The sequence below is a fragment of the Enhydra lutris genome, unplaced genomic scaffold (assembly GCF_002288905.1).
Source record: "Enhydra lutris kenyoni isolate GAN:26980312 unplaced genomic scaffold, ASM228890v2 scaffoldscaffold15, whole genome shotgun sequence".
Classification (NCBI taxonomy): domain Eukaryota; kingdom Metazoa; phylum Chordata; class Mammalia; order Carnivora; family Mustelidae; genus Enhydra; species Enhydra lutris.
The window spans coordinates 52,588,312-52,614,621 of NW_019154099.1; the positions used below are offsets into that span (position 1 = coordinate 52,588,312).

Here is a 26,310-nt window from a genome sequence, read left to right on the forward strand (position 1 = left end):
TTGAGCTGTAGTATGATTACATAACCTCTAGCCGCAGACTATCGCCACATGGTTCTGATGCTAGATAAAGCCCTTTACATTTGTAAATGTTACTGTTGTTAGAAAAGAACTAAAAAAGACTATCCTTCCATTTTTTTTGTTTGTGCAAAAGAAAGTGATTATGATAGTGAGAATCCTAATCTCTTACTAGAGATGGTTTGAGAAATAGATGTGTGAAGAACTTTGAAGGAACTCCAGGTGGTTAGCCTGGAGAATTGGAGACTCATTAATAAGGAACAGTCCAGCTGTCGTCAGTTCAGCCCACTTGAGCTCTAGGCACTGATTTATGTTTATTTGTTGACCGCGTCTGGCACAAAAGAGGTCACTTTTGTAGTTGGTAGGACATACCATATATTGATCACTCTGGTGAAAGAGCCAGATGATGGACTAATCCTTACCTCAAACCCAAGATTCAGTCAGGGCCCATTTCTGCCTTGGACCAGCTTTCAGGTCCAAATGGTTAGGCTGGATTTGAGTCTAACCTAGTTAGAACAACATTTGGAACATGTATTACCAGACATTAGGACCAGCTGGGTCAGAGATTTCGGCAAGGGAAAAACCAGAGGGGAAAGTGATGAAGAACATTCAGAAGGAGTCCGAAGTCAGAGCCAGGGTGGGCATGTCATGGGCTTGGGCGACAGGCCATGAGAGGACAACAGGTTCTCAAGGCCCCTCTGATCTGAGATCAGGAGTAGCCTTATGCTGGAGCTCATTATCCTAAGACTAGTCATGGCGGGCAGGGTTTATCTTTCAAGATTGTAATGTGCAAGTGTAAGAAAGAATAGAATTAGAAGTATAGAATTATTTGGTGTTAGGTCAGATTGGAAAAGTTGCGTGGAAGTCACAGACAGTCTGACTCAGTATGAGAAGTAACTATCTAATGATTTAGAAATCTTTGAGTTTGTCGGTTTGCCGGCATTGGAGTTTTAGAGATCCTAGATATGCACCTGGCAAACAGTACTGTAGAAGGTGCATTTGTACTGTGTGGAGGATGAAGTAGATCTTCGCTGTTTTTGTTTGTTTTATTAGAGAGCATGTTCATGCAAGCCTGGGGGCGGCATGAGTGGGGGAGTTAGAGGGGCAGAAACGGAGGCAGAGGGAGAGAGAGAATCCTAAGCAGGCTCTGTGCCAGCACAGAGCTTGACATAGGCTCGATTATGAAAGTAGTTTTGACCTCACAGGCCCTCAGAGGCTTTTGGGGACTCCCAGTAGTCCCCAGGCCACACGTTGAGAACTGCTCTTGTAGAGTGTATGTTGTGAGAAGACTGAGACCAAATTTTTGTAATCCTCATATAGGAGGATTATTGTGGGATCATATGAGATGTTTTCATCACCACTTAAGTGTTTGGGACAATCAGGAACTTCTCTAAGCCTGTAAGAGTGTGGTTTAATCAGGCCATTGAGGGTCTGTTACTGAACTTCCGGAACTAGTTGATAGATCCCACTTGGGGTTTTTTGTCTTATTTGAGAAATCTTGCTCCCTCTCCTCCCCGACTGCATGCCTGGTACAATACTAACCCCATAATAGATGTTTTATAAAATACTGATTTGCATGACTAACAGTTCTATAAGATAGAAACACTAGATATTAACATGATGTATGTGATTGATTGATTGATTGATTGATTGATTTCCCTAGGACACAAGTTAACAGAGGGTGAGAGAAACCAGTTATTGGCAATAGCATCATCATTGTTCGTGGCATTCCAATTAAGAGCACAACATTTTCCAGAACACAAAAATTCAAGGTATGTTAGATCATTTAAAACAGCATAAGTGAGAGAAAAACACTGATAATCTAAGCAGCATGGGAACCAAGCATGGGAAATAGCTAATAAAAGATGTGACTGATCTTGGTTTTGAATCTTGTGTTTGGAGAAGTATAATACAATCACAATGTTTAAAAGTGATATTGTTCCTGTTTCTTCAAATGATTTTTTCAAAATTCAGACAAAAAGGGTTTTTTTTTGGTCTCTAATTTGGACATTATTAGAGGTAGGAAGATGTTCTGAAACCTTATGGAAGGTCTGTTTAAGTAATTTGTACTTATTTTTTCTGTTTTATACCTTCATTAATCTTGAACAAAGTTTTAAAAAGTGTTAGAATGCGAAAAATTAGGATAGAATCTGAGCAGTTAAAATACACATGTGTATAAGAAACTCCTCTAAGATACCAGAAGGAATTAACACCGGGTTAAGTTAGCTATTTGTGAGCCCTAGGGACACTTTTTAGCTTCCTAGTAATGTAAGTGAGAGAGAAAACATGCTTTATAGCAAGGCAAGCAAAAACCAAGTCAGCATGACATTAATGCCTCTAAATGACAGGAGAATTTACTATGAATGTCTATGTCCTTGCCAGCATAATCCTGCTTTAGCAAGTATAGTCTGTTTCTTACTTGCTAGAGTGATGTTGTTGATAAAATTGTGTCACTTCAACTTCTTTTCCATTCTTTTTGCTTTTCCACAAGAGGAAGAACAAAGATAAAAAGAGAAAAGATGGCAGGTGACTGAGCATCTCTGAAGAACACAGATCAGAAACTTGGGTTACCCTTGAAGAATTAGGTGGAAGAAAAGTAAATTGGGGTTGGGCTATTACATCTTAATGGCTAACTGGTTTTACTCAGAAAATCTTGGAGTAATTGGTACTCTTCATTTGTTCTCATTCTCAAGAGAACGTATAGGAAGCTTAATGTATGATTTTTTTTTTTCACTTTTTTTTAAATTGAAGTATAGTTGACACACAGTGTACCTTAGTTTCGGTGCACGACATGGTGATTGGACAGACAGCTCTCTACTTGACGTGATGCTCTCTGTCCACATAGTTACCATCTGTCATCATGTAACACTATTAGAGTACCACTGACTATGATTCATCTGCTGTACCCTTCCATAACTGGAAGCCCCTACTTCCTCCTCCCTTCCTCCCCTTCACCCATTTTGCCCATCCCCCCTCCCCTAATCCCTTCCCTGTGGCAGCCATCAGTTCTGTGTATTTGTGGGTCTGTTTCTGCTTTCTGTTTGTTTTGGTTTTTAGATTCCACACGTAAGTGAAATCACATGGTATTTGTCTCACCTTTTTCACTTAGCATAATCTGTTCTAGGTCCATCCATGTTATCGCAGATGGCAAGATCCCATTCTTTTTTGTGGCTGAGTAATATTCACTCTCTCCCTCGCCTTCCCCCTGCCCCCCTCTCTCTGTGTATATAAATGAAGGAAATGGCGATTGTAAATGATGCTGCCGTAAATGTAGGGGTTTATATATCTTTTTGAATTAGTATTTTCATTTCCCTTGGATAAATACCCATTAGTGAAATAGCATATGATCTTTTTTAAAGTTATGATTTGCTGTCTAGGGAGAGATGAAAGATGATAGAATATCAGTAAATTACTGAATGACTGGAAGGAGGAGGAAAATGGGCAGAAGAGCCATGAATCTGATCCCCCCCCCCCCCATAAAGTTGTGCTGACCAATGTGGTAGTCACTGGCCATGTGTACTTACTTGAATTAAAATTAAATTAAAATTTCAGTTTCTCAGGCATGTTCATTGCCACCATTTGTGTAGTCACCAACCACATTTCCTCCTGTACTGTGGTTAATGGCTACTGAATTGAGTAGTAGAAAGAACCTTCCATCATTATAGTTTATTTCCATCAAGCTCTGTTGGGACAGGGGTGTTTTGGAGGTACATGTGTGTCTAGCTTTTGTTTTAAAACCCAGAATTGTACCTTGTTTTATTTTTTTATTCTTTTTTTAAAATTTTATTTTTTATAAACATATATTTTTATACCCAGGGGTACAAGTCTGTGAATCGCCAGGTTTACACACTTCACAGCACTCACCATAGCACATACCCTCCCCAATGTCCATAACCCCACCCCTCTTCTCCCAGCCCCCCTCCCCCCTTATTTTTTATTCTTTTGATAAATACAGTACTTGTATCTTGATGATCTTCAGATGTTATTGGGACCTTGATCATTTCTGAAGTCCTGAGTGTAGCTAATGAACTGGTTTGATCTTCAAGAAATGTATTCAAGTCATTTTCGGAGGGTGCTGACTTGCCACTAGGAAGAATCTGAAAAAGGTTTAAGAAGGAGAAGAATAAAACTTCCCTGTAATCCCACAAACTCTTCAGTAAGCACGTTTTCACATTTTGATGTATTCCCTTCTAAGTGTATATATGTGTATCTATTGATAGACACACATACATGTAGCATATATAAACCTTACATAGAGTCATACGGAGAATATAGTTTGAATTCTATTTTTTTATTTGTAATTTTATGTTGCAAATATATCTTATTCCCTAGTCTTTAGAAGCATATTTTTAATTTTCATTACAGAATTTAAAACATATGCAAACTTTTGTTTTTCAAAGGGTATCACTGAGAAGATTATAAAACAGTAGAGCAAATGGTAGAATGTATTCAGAGATATATAGATTTATATAAATAAGTATAGTTATGTATATAAGAGGCTTGAGTCTGTAGTATATAATTTTTAAAGTTCAAAAATAAGCCAGACACCCCAATAAAAAAATAGATCTTTCTTAAAGATGTTATATGAATGACAAGTTCATGAAAAAGTTGTTCAGCATTGTCAGTCACTAGGGAAATCCAAATTAAAATCACAGTGCTACACTAATACACATGAACTAAAATGTACATTAAGTGGTAAGTCCGTAAATAATTGTGATATATCCTTATAATGGAATACCATTTAGGAGTAAAATGGAAAGAAGTACTGATACATGCATCACGATGCAAAATTCTGAAAAATAAGTCACGTTGAGAGAAACTAGTTCGAGAAGACTATCTAATCTGTAATTTTATTTAAAATTTCTAGTAAAGCAAATGTATAAAGACAGGAAGATGAGTGTTTCCCTAGGTGCAAGTGTTGATATCCCAGGATTACATCTTTATACATTCTGTGCCCCAAACCATAAACCAATAATTATTTGAAATGTATTAGTTTTTTAAATTATATAGAAAATAGAACATGGAGTTTCAAGCCAGAGTTACCATCATACTAGGTTTTATCATCGTTCATGTGTTTGCCTTTACTGAGGGCCTTCCTTACTCACTCGGCTTCCTGGTACTGTCGTTTCAGGCTTGCAGGACCACTGCCGTTACCAGTTACTGTGGGGCAGGTCTGGTGTCACAGACTGCCTCAGCTTTTGTTTATCTTGAAACGTCTTAATTTCCAGTTTTAATGTCTTAACCAAGTTTTGCTGTTAGGAATCTTGGCTGACAGTTTATTTTGGTTTCCTTTTTTCCTTTAACTCTTTGAATATATCAGCCCACTACTGCCTCTGGCCTCCACAGTTTCTGATGAAAATCTGACAGTCTCTTGAGAATCCCTTGTATGTGATGATTTACTTCTCTCTTGCTACTTGCAAGATTTTCTCTTTATCTCTGGTTTTTCAAAGTTCGATTATAATGTGTCTTGATGTGGGTCTGTGAGTTCATCTAACTTAGGGTCCATTGAGCTTCTTGAATTTTTTTTTTTTTTAAGGTTTATGTTTATATGAGAGAGGGGGAGAGCATGAGTGGAAGTAGACTCCGTGCTAAGCACAGAGCCCCACATGGGGCTTGATCTCAAGACCCTGAGACCATGACCCGAGCCAAAATCAAGAGTTGGCTGCTTAACCCACCATACCACCCAGGTGCTCCAGGCTTCTTGAATGTTTCTATTCATACCTGTCATCAAATTTGGGAAGTTTTCAGCCATTATTTAAATATTTTCTCTACCCCCTTTTCTCTCTCCTTCTGGGACCCCCATGATATGTACACTGGTCGGCTTTATGGTATCCCACAGGACCCTTAGACTCTGTTCACCTTTCTTTGATTTTTCTGTTCTTTATCATCGAGAATTTCTCTTGTCTCGTCTTCAGATTGGCTTATTCTTCTGTCTGCTCCAGTCTGCCTTTGACTCCTAGTGAGTTTTTCAGTTGCACTGTTCAGCTCTAGAATTTTTAAATTTCCGTCTAGGTTTTTAACTCTTTATTATCTTCATTTTGTTTACGTATTGTTTTCCTGACTTTCTCTATCTCTCTAGTTTTTTGAGCATTTTTAGAAAGATTTTATTTATTAGACAGAGGGAGACAGAGGAGAGTGAGAGAGAGAGAGAAAGCGCGCTCAAGCAGGAGAAGCGGCAGGGAAAAGAGAAGGAGGCTCTCCCCCGGGGAAGGGAGACCAACACGGAGCTTGATCCTGGACCCTGGGATCATGACCTGAGCCGAATGTGGTAACTCTGGAACTCGTATTGTCCTCCTTCTCCAGGGTTTACTCTTTTGTTGTTGTTGTTAATTTCTGTTTATTTGTTGGGGGCTGTCTCTGTGCCAAGGATCAGCCTCAGGTATACAGGGAAGGTCTTTTCAGGTATTTTCTGAGCATTTCCCTATGCATGTGTGGTCACTTTCCAGTTTTTCTCATAAATGCAGCCATTTTTGAATGTCTTAGTCTTTAATGTCTGGCTTCTGAAAGGGAAAAAAGCAAAAAAAGGAAGAAAATGGGGGAACTGACCTTTTAAATCCCCTGGAAGTCACTTCAGCTAGAGGGCATGGGGCTCACAACAGTGGGAGAGGGTGCAGTAACGATGGCTACCGAACTTACTTTCTGTACGTCTGTGATGAGAACAGTAATCAGTTATCATAGCACAGGTCCCCAGTATTTGGAGGACAGGGTCCTTTTATTTTTGCCTACCTGGGCACCCACAAGCTGTGTGTAAGCTGCCCCAGGAGTATATGCACAGCTTCCTGCGACTGGCTGGGGTGGGGGGATGAGTAGCTGCCACTGGGCTAAGAGCTGAAATTGACCAAAATTTTTTGCAGTTTACCATCCACCTTTTCCCCTAAAATTGCAAGCCTTTGACTGGACTGGAATTCGAAACTAGTTATCAGAGAGATCCTGCCCGTGTCATCATGGTGATGACACTAGGTGGAGAGACATTCCTGGTGCTTCCTAGTCCACCCATCATCCCGGAGTCATCCTCCTCTGTATATTACTGTTGCATTCATTACCCTTTTTTTTTTTTTAATTTTAAAAAAGATTTATTTATTTACTTTAGAGAGCATGCATGAGCGGGAGGAGCAGAGGGAGAGGGAGAGCGAGAGAGAGTCTCAGGCAGACTCCCCGCTGAGTGTAGAGGCTGTTGTGGGACTTGACTTGGGACATGATCTCACGACTCTGAGGTCACGACCTGCGCCGAAACCAAGGGTCCTCTGTTTAACAGACTGTGCCACCCAAGCATCCCTCATTACCCTTTAGAAGTTGGAAATAATTACATTAATGATACAGATAGGATATATATAGGCCAAAAGTTCAGTTATATAGATAATTGTGCATGTCTTCCCTATATAACAATGATTTGTTTTTGGTGAGTTTATTTTCTGTGGAACTTACTTATTTAGTAAGCCAGCTTACTGTGAAATAGGTCCTATCCATGACAACAGAGATCGGGAACATCCAGCAAAATACATTGATTTATTTGACAGTGTATAATCTTACTTTTAGGCAAAGTGAATCTAAGTTATTTTTGCTTGTTTGCTGAAAAGGTCCCTGACATCAAAGCTGATGTTAGGTGATCGAATCTTTACACTTCCCCTTAGGAGGTCTGTTTTCATGATTGGCTTGGGAATGGAGTCCAAGAGTCAGCCTCCAGGTGTGGCTGCACATGGCTCAATCATGGTGTGCTCATGTAATGTTTATGCTTCCAAATCCAGTAGCCTGCAGCCCTTCCTTTGTGTGGCTTGTTTTGGCTGCTGATCTGATTTTCCCAGTATCTTTATGGATTTTACTCTTTCATCATTTATGACTTGGAAAAAGACACTGACGATATGTACCCATAGTATTTGGATAGTAAGAAGATAGTGCATTTTAGGGGAAAAAAAAAAGTTAATGTCAGAAACAATAGCAATTTTTCTTAGGATAACGATAAATAAATTTGCTAAACACAGTTTAGCATCAAGCACATGCTCATTATTCTAAAACACTACTGTTGACAGAAATGAATCCTTGAAAGCGGTGTTAAACAATCACTTCATGTTATCTGAAGCTAAAGTGATTTTGTCGGCGTTGTGGTTTGATTTAATAATTTGTTGCAATAACAGATAATGATGAGAGGAAAAATTAGTCAGGGAAACAATTTATTCCCTTTTAGTGATCTTTCACTTAGTTTTGCTCAAGATGCCTGTTTTCTTTAGGTCCGGATGCCGTTGGCAGGTCAGGATTTACTTTTCTGAGCGAGGCCCTGGCATGTCCTCCTCTGCCATCGCAAGCTTCTCAGCTGCTAGTGAGAACACCTCGGGCTTTCTCTAAACTTCTCGACTTTCGCCGTTCTCCCTGTGATTTCTGCACCTGTTGCTCTCTTTTGTTAGATCTGGTAACTAAGGAAGGCGTCCTCCAGGCTTTAAGCTTCATCACTTATATTTCCTAATTCCATGATTATTACCTGTTCAGCTGCCTAATTTGTCCTGTAATGATTATTAGTTTTGGGGAGAGCTGTGCCAACTTGCATGGTGGTAGAATGGCTGGGGACCAAATCCCTTTCCCAGCAGAGGACTGTTTTGCATTTACTTACCTTGTCTGTTATAAGAAGTTGGCGGGGAGTATGGCTCAGAGTAAGCCCTTAACTCCTGATAAGGCATTAGTCCTCAAGGCTGAGCTACCCTGAGGTGGTTGTGGGGAGTGCTATCTGTTTTTATATATTAAAGCTATTTTAAGGTGTTTCATTTTTCTTTTCTTTTCTTTTTTTTTTTAAAGATCTTATTTATTTGACAGAGAGAGAGATCACAAGTAGAGAGAGAGAGAGAGGAGGAAGCAGGCTCCCTGCCTAGCAGAGAGCCCGATGTGGGACTCGATTCGAGAACCCTGAGATCATGACCCGAACTGAAGGCAGAGGCTTAACCCACTGAGCCACCCAGGCAGCCCCTTTTAAGGTGTTTCAAAGTAAATGTTGATTCCATGGGTTTTATAAGAGTATTTTTTTTTTTTTTTAACCGCAGGTACATGGTAAATTCATCAAAATTTCTTGGCTGCTTTTGCTTGTTTGCTTCACTTTCTTTCTTTACAAGTACTTTTCACCATTTCTCAGAGAACATGTTCATCAAATTCCTAAACACTTATGGGGCACCTGGGTGGCTTGGTTGGTTGAGCGGCCAGGTGAGTCCCTGGTCCTGGAATCAAGCCCCATGTCAGGCTCTGTGCTCAGTGGGAGTCTGCTTGTCGATTCTCTGCCTGCCCCCCCCACTTCTCCCCCTCTCTTGATCTCCGTATCTTTCTCCCTCTCTCTAAAATAAATAAATAAATCTTTAAATTCCTAAACACTTCCATGTGAGCTATTGGGAAAATCAGCAACATCGAACTCTTTTAATTCATTTGGAATTCACTTACATGTGGGTTATAAATGGGTTTCTTCATTGTGATTTCGCAACCTTTTATTTATAAAATATTCCAACCGATTCCTCAAAGTAGTATCTCTTCATATGCCCAAGAATAGTAAGACAGAAATATACATGAGGGGCGCCTGGGTGGCTCAGTGGGTTAAGCCTCTGCCTTCAGTTCAGGTCGTGATCTCAGGGTCGTGGGATCCAGCCCCGCATCAGGCTCTCTGCTCAGCAGGGAGCCTGCTTCTCCCTCACTCTCTTTGCCTGCCTCTCTGCCTCCTTGTGATCTCTGTCTGTCAAATAAATAAGTAAAATCTTAAAACAAACAAAAAAAGAGGAAATATACATGAACGTCATAGTCAGTTTGAGCCACTCTCGGAAGTTACCATAGACTGGGTGACTTAAATACCAGATGTTTATTTGTCACAGTCCTGGAGGCTGGAAGTCTGAAATCAGGGTGCTTCCCTGTCTGGGTTCCGGTGAGGGTTCCTTTCCAAATTGCTGAAAGTCCACTTTTTATATCCTCACATGGTGGAAAGAGGGCAAGCTAGCTCTCTGGCCTCCTCTTACAAGGGCATAATCCTGTTCATGAATGTTCTCATAACCTAATACCTTCCAAAGTCCCCTCCTTCAGATAGCATCACAAAGTGCGTTAGACTTCAACACAGGAGTTTTTGGAATGAGGACACAAACATTCAGTCAGTAACAGTCAGTGTATACTTATGTACCCACTCTCTCTCCCTCCCTCTCCTCTCCCTTCTCTTTTCCCCGTTGCCCTCCCTTCCCTTTCCCTTCTCTTTCCTTCTTTCTTTCATTTATGTGACTTGTGCATGTGCACGACCCCCCACCCATCTAAGTAGGTATATGTATGTTACATAAATGTATTCTGTGGCTTAGTGGAAAGAGTTAGAAGTCTGGTATTTAGTTATAACTATACGTATATTTATTAGTAATGTGACCTTAGGCATGTTACTTTACTGTAAGCTTAAGTAAAGTGGGAATAGTGTGTATTCTGTACTGTTTTATAAAGTTTTTGTGAGAATAATTCATCCTGTATAATGTTTTCAGTACCCAAATTCTTCTACCTAGTTTGTTATAAAGAAATAAAAAATGAATTCTATATGATAGTACAAAACCAAGGAAATGCTTTATGGATAAACAAAAACCATCAAGAAATCCCTTTGTTTATATCAAAAGGTTTTTGTTTAAACAAAAACCATCAAGAAATCCCTTTGTTTATATCAGACAGCTATAAATGTGACAAGAAAGTAGAATTTGGGGTCTAATTCTCTTCATTGAAATAAATGAGATGTCTTGTATTACAGTCCAGCAAGTGGGACACCAGTAGGGTGTGTTTTTAATGTTACTTAGACAATTCTTTTTCTTTGTGGTTTTTTATTTTGCTTTTTCCTGTGAAAGATGTAAGTAAGGTTATATGAAGTACTTGTTTGTATTCTTTTTCCATTCTTTTGTAGTTTTCCTTTATTACGCTAGTATTTCATATTTTAAATTTATTGTGTAGGGTGATACGAAGTTGAGATCTAATTTTACTTTTTCATATATTTAACCAGTAGAATCAGTTCCATTGTTTTAAATTTTAATTCCAGTATAGTTAACATACATTGTTATATATGTTTCAGAAATACAATATAGTGATTCAACAATTCCATACATTACTCAGTGCTTGTCACGACAAGTGTACTTAATCCCCTCCCCCCACCCATCTCCCCTCTTGTTCTTTATAGTTAAGAGTCTGTTTTTCAGTTTGTCTCTTTTTCTTTGTTTCGTTAGAATTAGTTCCATTTATTCACTTGTCTATCCTCTCCTTATTGATTATAAGTGTTAAATTGATTCTATGCAAAATTCTTAAAATATATTATGGTCTAACTTCCAAATTTTTCTCTTTATTTTCATTTGTCATTCTCTCCTTATATTAATAATGTATTATTTTCTTCTAAAATTTATTGATCATTCTTCTAGCTGAGCTTTGAAGGTCCTTTGATATTGGAATTGCCTTAAAGTTATAGTAAGTTTGTGTAGGATAGACATCAAATGTTGAAGTTTTTCAAAAAATATACGACTGTATTTATCAAAGTCTCTTTGTTTCCCTCATTAGAGCTTTATAATTTTTTATTGTTGATCTCTTGTTATTCTTAGTTTATGTCTTTGTGTCATTATTCTTAGGTTGTTCATATGTTGTATTATGGTTGGGATCTTTTTCTCATTTTTAACATGAGTACTTATTTGGTAAAGAGAAGCTAATGATGTTTGTATTTCTTTTTTTTTTTAATTGTAAAAAAAAGTCAGAATTTGCCATCTTAACCATTTTTAAATACACTGTACATTCATGTTAACTATATGCACACTGTTGTGCAGCAGATCTCTGGAAGTTTTTCGTCTTGAAGAACTGAAATTCCGCCCTCATTGAATGACTTCTGTTTCTTTTCCCCTGGGCCCTTGGCAGCCACCGTTCTTTCTGTACTAGTTGCATTTCTTTCGTAATAACTCTTCTTCCTAAACTTAAAAAACAAATCCGTTATAATACTTTCTTACTTGACTTCAAGAGGGGCAAGCCTGTAACCTTCTGAATTGCTTGGGATGCTTCTGGGTAACAGAAACCCCTGTTCAGACTGACAGCAGTTCTCACATCACAGTGAACATGGAGCTCAGAGGGGAGAAAGGACCAAGCTCAGCAGGTTCATCTGCTGGTGCCACATTGTCTTAGCCTCCCTTTCTTCTCTCTGCGGCTCTTCCATGAGGCTGTGCGGGATAGGTGTAGAAGTTCCAGGAGCAAATCTAGATAAGGTTCCGAGGATTATGTCTGTCTCTAAGTGAGGACACCCTTCCCAGCTGTTCCCCTACCAGTTACTTCACAGAAGTAAAACTCCTGCCCATTCCTAAGCCAGTCACTGCAGAGGGAATTGGATTATCATGACTGTCTTGAACTGATTTCCTGGTATGAAGCAGATGTTGAGTCATCAACTAAAGTGGCCACCACATTTTCCAGTTGCTCCATGCCTTCCCCTCTGTGAGAGCTTCAGTACGGTTTCATGTTTAAGAACAAAGGCCTCTGTGCCAGGGACTTGGATTTGCCCTGGTTCTGCCAGTCCCCAGCTATTATCATAGTATCAATTATTTAATTTATTTTGAATTCCATTTCCTCATCTGTAATGTGGAGATAATAGTAGTTCTTAAAGAGTTTTTGTCAATGTCCAATGACCTATAAAATACCCAATATGCCCATTTAATTTTAGCTATCCTTGCCAATTTTCTTTTTAGAATTCCTAATGACAAAGATTCTATTTCAAGGATAATGGCCATGATGCATGCTTGTTTTATTTTTAACTAACTGAAATGCATTGAGTGTTTCAGTATCAAGGTATATTAGCAATTGGTAAGAAATATTCTTTTTCCTGCATTAAGGATGTGTTCTTCCATTCCATTTTGAACAAGAGAGTCATACACAGATATTAAGAATAATCACATTTCTTTTAACATCATCTATTGATTATTGTGAGAGTTGAGTTAGAAAATTTAGATGATTTAGCAGGGAACAAGATGTTTTAAAAAAATCCTACCCGCACTGAGCTTACATTTAAGCAGACGGTAGATAGACAAAACAGGTCCGTAAGCTGTGTGATATGAGAATGATAATGATGATAAATATTTTGGTGATAAAACAGAGAAGGGCTGTAGATTATCCTGGAGGTGGATGGTGGGGTAGTAGGAGTTTTAATTTGGATCCCAGGGAAGTGGATGGCAGGAAAGATCAGCAGGATGAGAGATGAACTTCAGAGCAGAGATCTAGTGGAGGAAGGGAGCTAGTCACATGAAAATCTGTCAGAGGAACCTTCCTGTTAGAGGAGGAAGCAAATGCAAAGCCGCACAGGTTGGGGTGTCTGGCTGGCTCAGTTGGTAGAGCGCGCGGCTTTTGGTCTTCGAGTTATAAGTTCAAGCCCCATATTAGGTGTAGAGATTACTTAAAAATAAAGTCTTTGAGAAAACTCAAACAAAAAAAGAATCCCAAAGGCCCCTAAGGTCCAAGTATGCCCCACTTGTCTGACAAATAGCAAGGACGCCGATGTAATGAGAGGAGTTAGTACGCTGCAGTGGTAGCACTGGTGTTGGTTTGGGTCGACTGTGGGAAGGACTTGGGTTTTCAGTGAGTGAAATGGGGAGGCCTTGCTGAGTCTTGAGCAAAGAACTTGTACCGTATGTAGTAACAAGAGCGTTGTGGCTGCAGTGTTGTAAATGACTCTAAGGGGGAAAGAGGGGAAGCTGGGAACCTGGTTAGGCCTAGAGGTCCTAGGCCTGAGCCCTGGGACACTCCACGATAACAGGTCAGGAAGGTGAGGCAGGTCCAGCGAGGGAGGCTAAGAAGGGACAGCAGAGAAGCTAGGCGGGAGAGTAGTCTGGGGTGAAGTTCAGAGGGCCAAATGCAGAAAGGGTTCAAGGAGGCAGAAGCGTTCAGCTGAAATACGGCCTATTTGAAGAATGACTGCTGACCATTGAAGTTAACAACGTGAAGGTCATAGGGGACCTTGACAAGGGCAGTGTTTGAGAATGTTGTGTGGGAAGTGGTGGTTCAAGGTGGATTTGAAGAGGGTTCGAGAACAAGTGAGAGGAGAGAAAGTTGGAGAGTGTAAGTTCCAGCAACTCTTAAAAGGATCTGCCTTTTTAAGATAGACGTACTTGTAATGTCTTATTTTGACTTTACAGAAAATGGGACATTCTGCTTGGAAGAATGTTAGTTGTCAATGTTTCTCCGAATTAAATGGATTTTGGAAAAGTGGTTTTCAAAGACTCTACAACATTATAGCTTGGAAGACATGAGCATAGAATAGGAAGCCTTGTTCTTACAAAATTGATAAACCCAGAGAATTAGTGTCAATTAGGGAATGTGGTATATTAGGGTCCCTGCAGTGCAGAGTGAGATTGTGTACCCCACATGTCTTAAAAACACTTCAGATGTGTACCAGGAGTTCTCTCTGGCTTATTTTATTTATGGCAGTCCCTCTCTTCAGTCAGTTTGGCTAGGAAAATTACATCATCTCTGGTCCTTTTGGCTCCTTCACGGGCACTGAAATGTCGGTGCTTGGCATGTGCAGCGGAACCGGCACTGAATGAGGCGGCCGGACTCAGGATTCTGGTCCCAGCCCCACACCCCAGTTTACAGGTGGCACAAGTCTCCATACAAACGCTTCAACTTTTGACTCCAGTTTCCTCCTCTGAGAAGTGGCGGTGCTGGATTGAATGACTCCTGACATCCCCCCCACCCCTTCCCAGCACTGATCTAAGTGAATTACATGAGGTCAAACAACACCCTTTGACTCTCTGGTTACTACTTAAAGCTTCTAGTACCTCTCTTGAGATTTCAGCAGAGGTGAAAGACTCAGAAAAAGGAACTCCTTCACTGTGGCCAATGATAACACTGATGAAAAGACTTTAGCCTGACAGGTTTTAAAAAAACATGTCGTGTCCGCTTTTGGGGAGATTGCTCTGGGCGTGTGGAGTCAGTGTTTCACTACCCCTGGGAGCTGATCCCCCGGAGAATGTATCAGGGGCATTGACGGGGCTGCAGAGCCTGCCCTGGGTTTCACTGTTCACCAGAGTAGTGTAATGGAAAGGTACGTTCACCTGACTCATACTCATATTTTCTTTCCTTCTCTGGCTTCCTGATAAAATAGAGAATTAATTTTGTAGTGATTTTTACCTAACACATGCAATTATCTTTTTTTTTTCTTCTTCCTTCCTTTCCGTGTTGTGGATTTATAATTAACTCACCTATTATTAAGTTTTCAGTGAGATAATCAAGGTTTGAGTTTTTTTTTATTTATTTTTTATTTTTTATAAACATATAATATATTTTTATCCTCAGGGGTACAGGTCTGTGAATCGCCAGGTTTACACACTTCACAGCACTCACCATAGCACATACCCTCCCCAATGTCCATAATCCCACCCCCCCTCCCAACCCCCTCCCCCCATCAATCCTCAGTTTGTTTTGTGAGATTAAGAGTCACTTATGGTTTGTCTCCCTCCCAAAGGGTTTGAGGTTTTAAAATACCGCAAGCATTGAAAGATAGCTGGGGAAAGAAGCAGAATAAACAGCCCCGTGAAAATAGTTGCCAGGGAGAAGCAGTATTGCTGTACAGTAGTGGTTGGTTCCTTTACTTAAATGTCTCTGTGGAAAAGGACATAGCAGACTGTTAACACACTTACACCATCTCTGACAATAAAGGACAACGTTGTACATACTTGTTTCATATATCCCCTCAGGTAAGCTGCTTCCTTATGGCCGTGGAGTCCTCCTAACTGATGGTGTAATTAAACCAGCAGTACTTTGCGTGTACGCACAAACACACACAGCCATAGTATGCCTTTGGAAGGGACCCGCTTTCATTTGAGCAGATCAGTCTCCCAAAAGCAACAAAAGGAGAAAATGTTAATTCAGTCATTAGCCTTTAAGCTTGCTTACCTTTTACTATCTGTCTCTGTTATGCTCTTTTTAGTTACTTAACATGAGTACGTCCTGGATGACTTGGACATCTATGTGAGGTGGAGCACATAATACTAAGTGGCTAAGATGTCTTATTTATACATTTTTTTGCTAAATATTACATTTAAAAATATTTTTCCTTTGATTCCACTATAACAGCTGAACGGAAGACAGAATCGCCTCATTATTGCGGGAGAATTTCTCTGTTCCCTGCAATGATTCCAGAAGCTCTCGCACACTTCATCAGGGTTATTGTAATTCTTTGGCTGCAGGATATTTGGCAGCTGCTGCACCCCACTGGCAAATCCTATTCAGACTTGGTTTCCATTCACCACTGCCATTGGAGGATTGATTTCTCTCTCCTCTACTCTAACCTTTCCCAATTCATTTTGGATTGTTCAATGTGAAACATTTTAATTTCATATCATACAGCTATTCAGCTCACAATCCCTTTTTTAACCTGTCACCAGGGTAACAGCATAGCATGCTTTCTTTAGGCAATCAAGTTTTTATTTCACATGCTTAATGTTGCATTAAATGTTTGCATTTTGTTTAACCCCCCTTAAATACTTTGAACCCCAGATATGTTTTGTAGGATAATAAAATCCTTGATTTTTGAATTGAAACTAAGTGAACACTATCACTACATTCATAGTAAAATGTCAGATGATTAATTTACATAATTCAAAGATGATTAGTAGAAATCAAAGTTACTCGATCTGTGTAAGGCAATTTTCTGTAGGTAATGGAGGAATATTTGTGTATATTTGTGTTTCGCCTTGTTCCAAAAGAAGATTTAAAGGGGGTTTAGATTTGTCAGAGAAGTTTAAAAGGGCTGTGGAATTGGTGCAAATAGAAAAATATATCTTTTGAAGACAAGACGATTTTTCAGTATAATGCTCTTTTCTCTATGTGTGTGTGTGTGTGTGTGCGCTTAGATATATATACTGTAACGATCTGTGTATTTGATGATGGATGAGGGGATCCACCAGAATGAGATTAAGAGTTCTAGGAGATTGATTTTGGTATTATGTTGATTACCAGCCATTTATACATTGACATGGCACACTCAGAGATACTGTGAGTTTGGTTCTAGATGACCACAATAATGTATATCTCACAGTAAAGCTAGTCAAATTTTTTGGTTTCCCAGTGCATATAAAAGTTATGTTTACACTATACTGTAGTCAGGTGTGCAAAGCATTGTGTCTAAAGAAATTGTTTACACACCATACTTTAAATTACTTTGCCAAATAAATGCTCACCATCATATGAGCTTTCAGTGAGCTGTTTCATCACTGACCACAAATCACTGTAACAAATCTAATAAGGAAAAAGTTTGAAATATAGTGGTAATTACCAAAATGTGACAGAGACACAAAACAAGCAAATGGGAAAGTGGTGTTGATAGACTTGCTTGAAGCAGGGTTGCGACAAACCTTCAACTTGTTTTTTTTTTAAAATGCAGTATCTGTGAAGTGTAATAAAGCAGAGCACAATAAAATGAGGTGTGCCTGTACTACTTTTTCTTTAAAAGAAATAATCTAATAATGATAGATTAGTAGAGATGAAAATGAATGTTTAGATCTTGATTCTTTGAATACACTTGAGTTTCTTTTTATAGAGCTACTTTCCATCTTTGTTCGAAATAACAGTTATTGTGAAATTTGTTCTCTGAGTAAATTTTATGAAATTTGGAATATTCCAAGAAATACAAAGAAGTGTGTCAGAAAACAGAGATTAGTAATCCGTGTTGTTTGAAAGCACTGTTAATTTAAAAAAAAAATAGCATAGTAGCTCTTTAAGTATCCTAATGTTCCCTTATATAATCACTAAAGTTCTTACATTAATCTCTAAGAGAAGCATGGAATTAAGATGCCCATTTAAAAAAAATTATGATTCAGAACTCTTTGGAATTTTTGACCTCTCACAGTGTGTCAGACTGATTTCATACCTTGAGTGCTCATGTGTAATGAATGGCTCTGAATCGAGGTAACATTGGTCTAAATGATCAGTATCCTCACCTACCTCACAAAGGTCACTTTCTTTTGGTAAAACAAATTCCTGAATATATATTTTAATGATAATAACTTTTCGCCTTCAGAATTAGAGTTAATAGATTATTCCAAAAGTAACAAATAACACTCCTTGTGATAAGTTGCTTGGGCTTAGAGTAGTAACAATTCCTGCCCTTTAAGAAGCTTAAAATGGAAGGGGATAGGCAGACACTAAACAGAAAGTTGTCAGTTCTGAAGACTGCTAGAGGAGAAGTGCAGCTTGTCCTGGTGAGGGAGAGGAATCTCATTTTCAGGTTAGCCACATTATGTCAGTGTCCAGTTTTCAATAAAATGTCATAAGACATGCAAAGAAATTTGGAAGTTTGTTCCTTTTATAGGTTAAAAAATCAATAGAAACTGTCAAGGAGGGAGCCCAAATGTTGTGCTTTATTATGCAATAACCTAAAATAACCTGTTAAAAATATATTGAGAGGACCAAAGGAAACGAGATATAAAGGATTAAAGAACAGAATGACAGCCACGTCTCACTAAATAGAAAATATTGATAGAAATTAGAGAGATGAAAGTACAGTGCCTACAAGAAAAAAATACACTAGAGAGAACTCAACAATAGGTTTAAGCTGGCAAAAGAAACCATCAGAAATTTTGAAAATATGTTAAGTGAGATTATCTAGTGTGAAGAATAGATAGAAGAATGAGTAGAGCTTCAGAGACTTATGGGATACCATGACATGTACCAGCATGCATGCGGAGTCCCAGAAGGCCTGGAGAAAAACGATAAAGGGGTGGAAAGAATATTTAAAGAAATCATAGCCAGGGGTACCTCGCTGGCTCAGTAGGTAGAGCATGTGACCCTTGATCTCAGGATCATGAGTTTGAGCTCCAATTTGGATGTAGAGCTTACTTAAAATCAGAACAAAACACATTCCAAATTTCATGAAAAACATTAATTTATATATTCAAGAAGCTTGGTAAACTAGGGGAAGCTCAAAAAAGATCTCTGTCTACACACATCATTGCTCAAATTGTCAAAAACCCAACAGAATCTTAAAAGCAGCAAGAGAAGAAAAGACTCATCCTGTGAAAGGGACTTTCACAATAGGATTAGGAGTTAACATCTCATCTAACATCTCATCAGAAACCATGGAGTCCTAAAGAGAATAGGATGGTGTATATAAAGTGCTGAGGGAAAACAAAAACAAAAAAACAGAATGCCACCAAAGCATTTTATATCCGGCAAAACTACCGTATAAAAATGAGGGACATTCCCAGGTAAATAACACCCAAGTAAAACAACACCCAAGAGGAATCTGTTGCTAGCAGACCTCCTCAATAAGACCTGCTCAACAAGAAATAAGAAATGGAGTTCTTCAGGGTGAAATGAAAGAACACTAAACAGAAACTAAAATACACATGAAGTAGTAAAGTGCTTAAAAATTACTACATCAGTAAACACAAAAGACCGTGGAAATGTATTTTTACTTTGTACATCTTTTTTCTTCTGATTTAAAAGATAACTGCATAATGGAGTAGTTATAATTCTAGGTTGATAGGTGCACAATATATACAGATGAAATTTGTATGACAATAGGACAGATGAGGGTAGAGGAAACAAGATATATTGGAGCAGATTTCCTGTATGATACTGCAGTTGAGTTAACGTTAGTCCAAACTGTGTTTAAATTAAGTAAGGTACTAATTGCAATCCCTAGTGTAACCACTAAGAAAATAGCTTTCAAAAATAGTAGATGAGGGGTGCCTGGGTAAGTTCAGTTGGCTAAGTGTCTGCCTTCAGCTTAGGTCACGATCCCAGGGTTCTAGGCTTGAACCCCACATTGGGCTTCCCACTCAGTGGGAAGCCTGCTTCTCCCTCTTCCACTCCTCCTGCTTGTGCTCTCTCTCTCAGTGTCAAATGAATCTTTTTTTTTTTTTTTAGGTAGTAAATGAAATATCAAGGGAATTTAAAGGGTACACTAGAAAAATACCTATTTAAACAAAAGAAAGCAGGAATGGAGGAATTGAACAAAAAACACATGATACACAGAGCAAAAATCAAAATGAAAGATACAAATCCCACTTGAGTGTATTAAATGTAAATGGATTAAGCATGCCCATCAAGGGCAGATATTGGCAGAATGGATTAAAAAACAAGATCAAATTATATGCTTTCTACAATAGACATACTTTATTATTATTTTTAAAGTTTTCCATCCATTTATTTAGTTTCCATCATGATAAGTGTACTCTTTACTCCCCGTTCCTCCACCCCCTCCCTTCTGGTAAACCAACAATAGTTAAGAGTCTTTCATTGGTTTGTCTCTGTTTCTCCCTTTGCTCATTATGATGTTTTGTTTCTTAAATTCCACATATGAATGAAATCATATGGTGTTTGTCTTTCTCTGACTTCACTTAGCATTATACTCTCTAGTCCCATCCATGTTGCTGAAAATGGCCAGATAAAAAAACAAGATCAAACTGAATGCTTTCTAGAATAGATACACTTTAGATACAAAGATAAAATCAATAGGTTGAAAATAAGAGAATAGGGTTATCAGACATATTTACAATACTAATTTTGTTACTACTAATGCTAATATCAGACAAAATAATTTTTTTTTAAGATTTCACTTATTTATTTGACAGACAGAGATCATAAGTAGGCAGAGAGGCAGGCAGAGGGAGAGGGGGAAGCAGGCTCCCCACCGCTGAGCAGAAAGCCTGATGCGAGGCTTGATTCCAGGACCCTGAGATCATAACCTGAGCTGAAGGCAGAGGAAGGCGCCTGATGACAAAATAATTTTTAAAAGATTTTATTTATTCGTTTGCCAGAGCACAAGACGGGGAGGAGAGGAAGAAGCAGTGCCCCTGCCCCCTGTCCGCTGAGTGGGGAGCCTGTTGTGGGGCTTGATTCCAGAACCCTGGGATCAGGACCTGAGCCAAAGGCAGACATGCAACTGACTGAGCCGCCCATGTGCCCCCAGACAAAATAATTTTAAGACAAAAATTGTTATTGGAGACAAAGTGGGAGAATTTATAATGACACACGTGTCCATCAGAAAGCTATAAAAGTGGTGAACTAATTTATGTACAATAACACAATTGTAGACTGTTGTACCTCATTTTCAGTAATGGATATAGAACGATTGGACAAGATAACAAGGAAGTGGAAGACTTGAAAAACACAAACCAAATAGATCAGTACATTATCTATAGACCAATCCATGCAACAGCAGCAGAATATGCAACTTTAGGCAATTTAGAAATATGTGAAAATTAACCTAAATAATCAGTGGGTTAAAGGAGAAATTACAAGAGAAATTAGATTATATTTTGGAACGAATGATAACAAAAGCATAGTATTCAAAATCTTTGGGATGCATTGAAAGTAGTGTTTGGGAGGAAATTTAGAGCTATAAGCATATTTTAAGAAAGAAGAAAGACACCAATCGCTTCATCTGCCATTGTAGGAAAATAGGAAAAGAGCAGACTAAACCCAAAGCAGAGAGAAGGAAATACTAAAAATTCAAATGAAAATAAATGAAATAGAGAATATAAAAACAATAAAGGAAATTAGTGAAAACAGAATTTGGTTCTTGGGCAGATCAACAGAAATGCAAACCTTTAGGTAGACTGCCCAAGAGAAAAAGACTCCAGTTCAAACTGGTAATGAAAGAGGAGCTATGCATATGGACCTTATAGAAATTAAAAAGATTATAAGCTAATAACTTGAACAATTTTATGCCAACAAATGAGATAACTTATAAAATGGAGAAATTTCTGGAAAGATGCAAGCTACACGCATGGAATCAAGAGGAAATAGAAAATCTGCATAGACGTGAAAGAGACTGAATCAGTCATCCAAAAACTTCCCAGAAAGAAGAGCCTGGGACTAGAAGGCTTCACTAGTGAATTCAGTGAGATAGTTAGAAGAGAGTTAATGCCAATTCCTTGCAAACTCTCCCAAAAATAGAAAAGGGAAAAATTTGCAACTCATTCCATGAGAGCAATATTACCACACTAAAATCAAATAAAGATGTTCTGCGAAAAGGAAACTAGAGACCAAAATCCCTCATAAATGTTAATGCAATAGTCCTCCACCAAATACAAACACATGGAAGCCAGGAATACATAAAATGATTATCCACTGTAGCCAGGTGAGCTTTGACTTAGGAATACATAGTTGGTTTAACATCCAAAAATCAATCAATGTAATAAACCATATTAATAAAGGACAGAAATCACAGGATTATCTCAAATGCAGAAAAAAATTTGACAAAATCCAATAGCCTTTCCTGATAAAAACCACTCAAATGATTAGGAATAGAAGGGAACTTCTCATCCTGACAAAGGCCATTTCTGAAAACCTACAGCTGGCATTATATTTAATGGATATGACTGACTGCTTTCTCCCTAAGATCAGGGATAAGACAAGGATGTTTGTTAAATTTTTTGAGCATTGTATTGGAGTTCCTCGGCCACTTTGGCAAGAAAAATAAAAAGTGTTAAGATGGGGAAGAAGCAAAACTATTTCCAAATGACACGATCTTGTATGTAGGAAGTCTTAAGGAATTTACAAAAAGACCTCTCTCCTCCCCCAATTAAAACAGGGAATGGTTTATTTAAACCCATCAGAGCAATGGACAGCTTGGGTCTATAGCAAGCATTGTGTTTTATAGCATAGGTCAGTAACTGTATATGAAAATAGACATGGCTACATACATGTTAACTGATCAGAGCACAACTTCTCAGTATTCAGGATAGAATAAACTTCCCTGTTAAAGCAGCACCTTTGTGACATTTTTAACTTTAGTATTCCTCTCCTCTTTCATGCTCTCCTTCAACAGAACCCACACCATCCTCCTCATAATCCTTCTCAAGGGCAGCCATGTCCTCAGGGGCCCCCGAAAACTCTCCTTCCTCCATGCCCTCCCCCAGGTACCAGTGAACAGAGGCACATGAGGCATACATCAGGTCAGACTTGTGGTCCAGGCGAGCCCAGGCCTCAGCGACGGCTGTGGTGTTGCTCGGCATGCACACAGCTCGCTGGACTTTGGCCAGGTTTCCACAATGGGTGGCAGGTGCCACAATGGGAGGCTGGTGATTAATGCCCACTTTGAAGCCAGTGTATTAATCCATACACAGGATGGTACGCTTGGTCTTGATGGTGGCAAAGGCAGCAGTGACATCTTTGGGAACCTTGTCGCTGCAGTACAACAGGTAGTAAGCCATGTCTTTACCATGGCGAGGGTCACATTTTGCTGGCTGGCTGGCTCAAGCGTGTATTGGTGATCTCTGCTACAGAAAGCTGTTCATGGTAGGCTTGCTGAGCAAAGGTGACAGGGACACAGGTAACTAGAGGGAATTGGATGCGCGGATGGGTCCCCAGGCTGCTCTGGAATGCTGTTCGATCAGCATTCAGGGCTTCACCTGTGGGGGATGCAGCAATGGAGAACAGTTGGACCTGTTAACATGTTTAGGTGAGTGTAGCTTGGACATCCAGTACTGACATGTCAGTAATAACATGTCAGAGATGGGCTCGTTGTCTACCATGAAGGTACGGTTGGAGTGCTCCTGGGCAGTGTGGGGAGTGAGGATGGTGCTGTGGGGCTTAATTATGGCTGTGGGAACCGGCGGAGGCGGGCCGGGGGGGGGGGTGGGGTGGCACGGCTGGGTAAATGGAGAACTCTAGCGGGGACTTGTTGCCGAAATCGACTAAGAGATGCTCCATCAGAAGGCAGGTGAACCGGAACCAGTTCCCCCTCCAAAGCTGTGGAAAACCAGGAAGCCTTGAAGACCTGCACACTGGCCAGCCCGTTTCTGAATTTGGTCCAAGACAAGGTCAGTGATCTCCTCGCCAATGGTGTAGTGCCCTCTGGCATAGTTAGTGGCAGTGTCTTCCATGCCTGTGGTGAGCAGCTCAGGGTAGAGGAGCTGGAGGTGGGTGCCAGGGCAAACGTCATCACTGACTGGTTTCCAGGTCTACAGAAACAACTCTGGGTGCATGCTTGCTAGCACCCTTCTCCCTGAAGAAGGTCTTCTTCTCCCCCAGTGGTCTTGTCACTTGGCATCTGGCCATTGGGCTGAACGCTGTGTTTTTGGCAATAGAGCTCCCAGCAGGTGTTGCCCATCTGGACACCAGCCTGGCCGACATGGATGGAGATGCTTTCACGCCTGGTTGCTGCTTTGCAGCTGACGAGCAGATGGCGGAGAGGAAGAGGAAAGGTGGTTGCTTCTTACAGTGCGACTCTTAGGTGGTCGATAGGAGAGAACCTCAGGAATGCTCAAAAATCTATTAGAACTAATGACTTTTGCAAGGTTGCAAGATACAAGAATGATACGCGAATATCAGTTTTAGTTTTATACGGTACCAGTGTACAAACTGAAAAAGCAATTGACGAAACAATTTTATTTATGATAGCACCAAAGAGAATATAATACTTAAGCTTAAATTTTTAAAATAGAAGTACAAGACTTGTGTGCTGAAAACCAGAGAGCAATTGTTGATATAAATTAAAGACAACTAAAATGAATAAGCTTCCCACATTCAGGGATCAGAAGACCCAAGATGGTAATACTGTCCAACACAATGTACAGCTTTTGTGCCGTCCTTCTCACAATCTCAGCTGTATGTTTTGCAGAAATGGTTATCTGATTACAGAATTTGTGTGAAAGTGCAAGGGACTCAGCATAGCCAAAATAGTCTTGGAAAAGAACAAAACCAGGGAACTTCTTCCTAATCACGAAATTTGTTACAAAGCTGCGGTGATCAAGACGGTGTTGTACTGGCGTAAGGATAGATATGTTGATCAATGCAACTGAATGGAAGATCCAAACATAGTTAAACTATGGTCAGATGATTTCAACTGTCAATGAAGACAGCTTAGAGTATTTACATATACTCTTGAATGCTGCTGGGGCAACTGGGAATCTTCAGGCAAAAGATCAAAGTCAGTCCCCTCCCTACACCACACACAAAAATGAACCTAAAAAGAAAAAAAATCACAGTTGTAAGAGCTTTGTTAACTTTTGGTTAGATGATGATTTCTTATATAAGATGGCAGACGCACAAGAAACGAAAAAAAACTTAAGGTGCTTTAAAGGGCACCATTAAGAAAGTGAAAAAACAACTAACAGAATAGGAGAAAATACTTGCAAAACTTGGAAATCATGTATTTGTTATGAGGAGACTTTTGTCTAGAATATGTAAAGAATTCTTACAACTCAATAATAAAAAGAGCCCAGTTTAAGAAAGGGCAAAGGATATGAATAGAAATTTCTCCCAAGATATACAAATTACCATCAAACCCATGAAAACAGGCTCAGCATTATTGTCCTCAGGAAAATGCAAATCCAAACCACAGTTAGCTACTGCTTTATGCCTACGAGGGTGAGTGTGATAAGAAAGATGGACAATATTGAAGTGTTGGTGAGGACGGGGAGGAATCGGAACCCTCGTACATTGCTGGTAGGAATTTGATTAATTGATGCAAAGCCAGAAATAATTTGGCAGTTTCTCAAAATATATGACACTACTCCCTGACCCAGCTCTTCTTCCAGGGTTATACCCATGGGAAATGAAATCCTATGTCCACACAAATGTTGTATATAAATATTCATACTCACATTCTTCATAATGAGTGAACAGAAACAACCCTAATGTTCCTGAAATGATAGATATATAGTATTAAGTAGAATGGGGTGTCTTTATAGAATGGAATATTTTTCAGTGACAAAACATAACATATTGACACTTCCTACAGCATAGATGAAATTTGAAAACACCATGCTAAACGAAGGCATTGTAACAGACTGTAGATTCTCTGATTCCACTTATATGAAATATCTAGAATAAGCAAAGCTATAGAAATAGAAGGTACATTCATTAGTAGTGGTGTAGGGCTATGGAGGTTGGGGGAGGGGAACATGGAGTGACTGCCAGACGGTCCAAATTTTCCTTTTCGGAGTTACGAAAATGTTTTAAAGTTGCCTGGGATGATAGGTGCACAGCTCTGGATATACTAAGCACTGTTGAATTATGAAGTTTGGAAGGGTTAAATTTATGGTGTGTGAATTTTATGTCGGTAAAGCTGCTTAATATTTTAAAAATTTACTGTATTTTGTATCCAAGAACTTATTTTCCTATTAGCATAAAATAAGTTTTAATTTTAGGAATTAAAATGAGATGATGTATCTTCTAACAGGATGGAGTCTTCTTTAAGATTATTTCTTCTCAGGGCACCTGGGTGGCTCAGTGGGTTAAAGCCTCTGCCTTCAGCTCAGGTCATGATCCCAGGCTCCTGGGATCGAGCCCCACATCGGGCTCTTTGCTCCGCAGGGGGCCTGCTTTCTCCTCTCTCTCTGCCTGCCTCTC

At 39.4% G+C, this 26,310-nt stretch overlaps 1 protein-coding gene and 1 pseudogene across 7 annotated transcripts in view; one reads left to right on the plus strand and one right to left on the minus strand.

Moving 5' to 3' along the window:
* LOC111146952 (propionyl-CoA carboxylase alpha subunit) overlaps positions 1-26,310 on the plus strand; it is a 397,121-nt gene that overhangs the window by 216,897 nt on the left and 153,914 nt on the right. For all 7 annotated transcript variants that reach the window (XM_022502699.1, XM_022502702.1, XM_022502704.1 and 4 more), the window contains one exon: positions 1,679-1,787. In XM_022502699.1, coding sequence (XP_022358407.1) covers positions 1,679-1,787 — 109 coding nt within the window. The remainder of the gene's footprint in view (positions 1-1,678; positions 1,788-26,310) is intronic.
* Positions 22,746-24,082, minus strand: LOC111146953 (annotated as a pseudogene).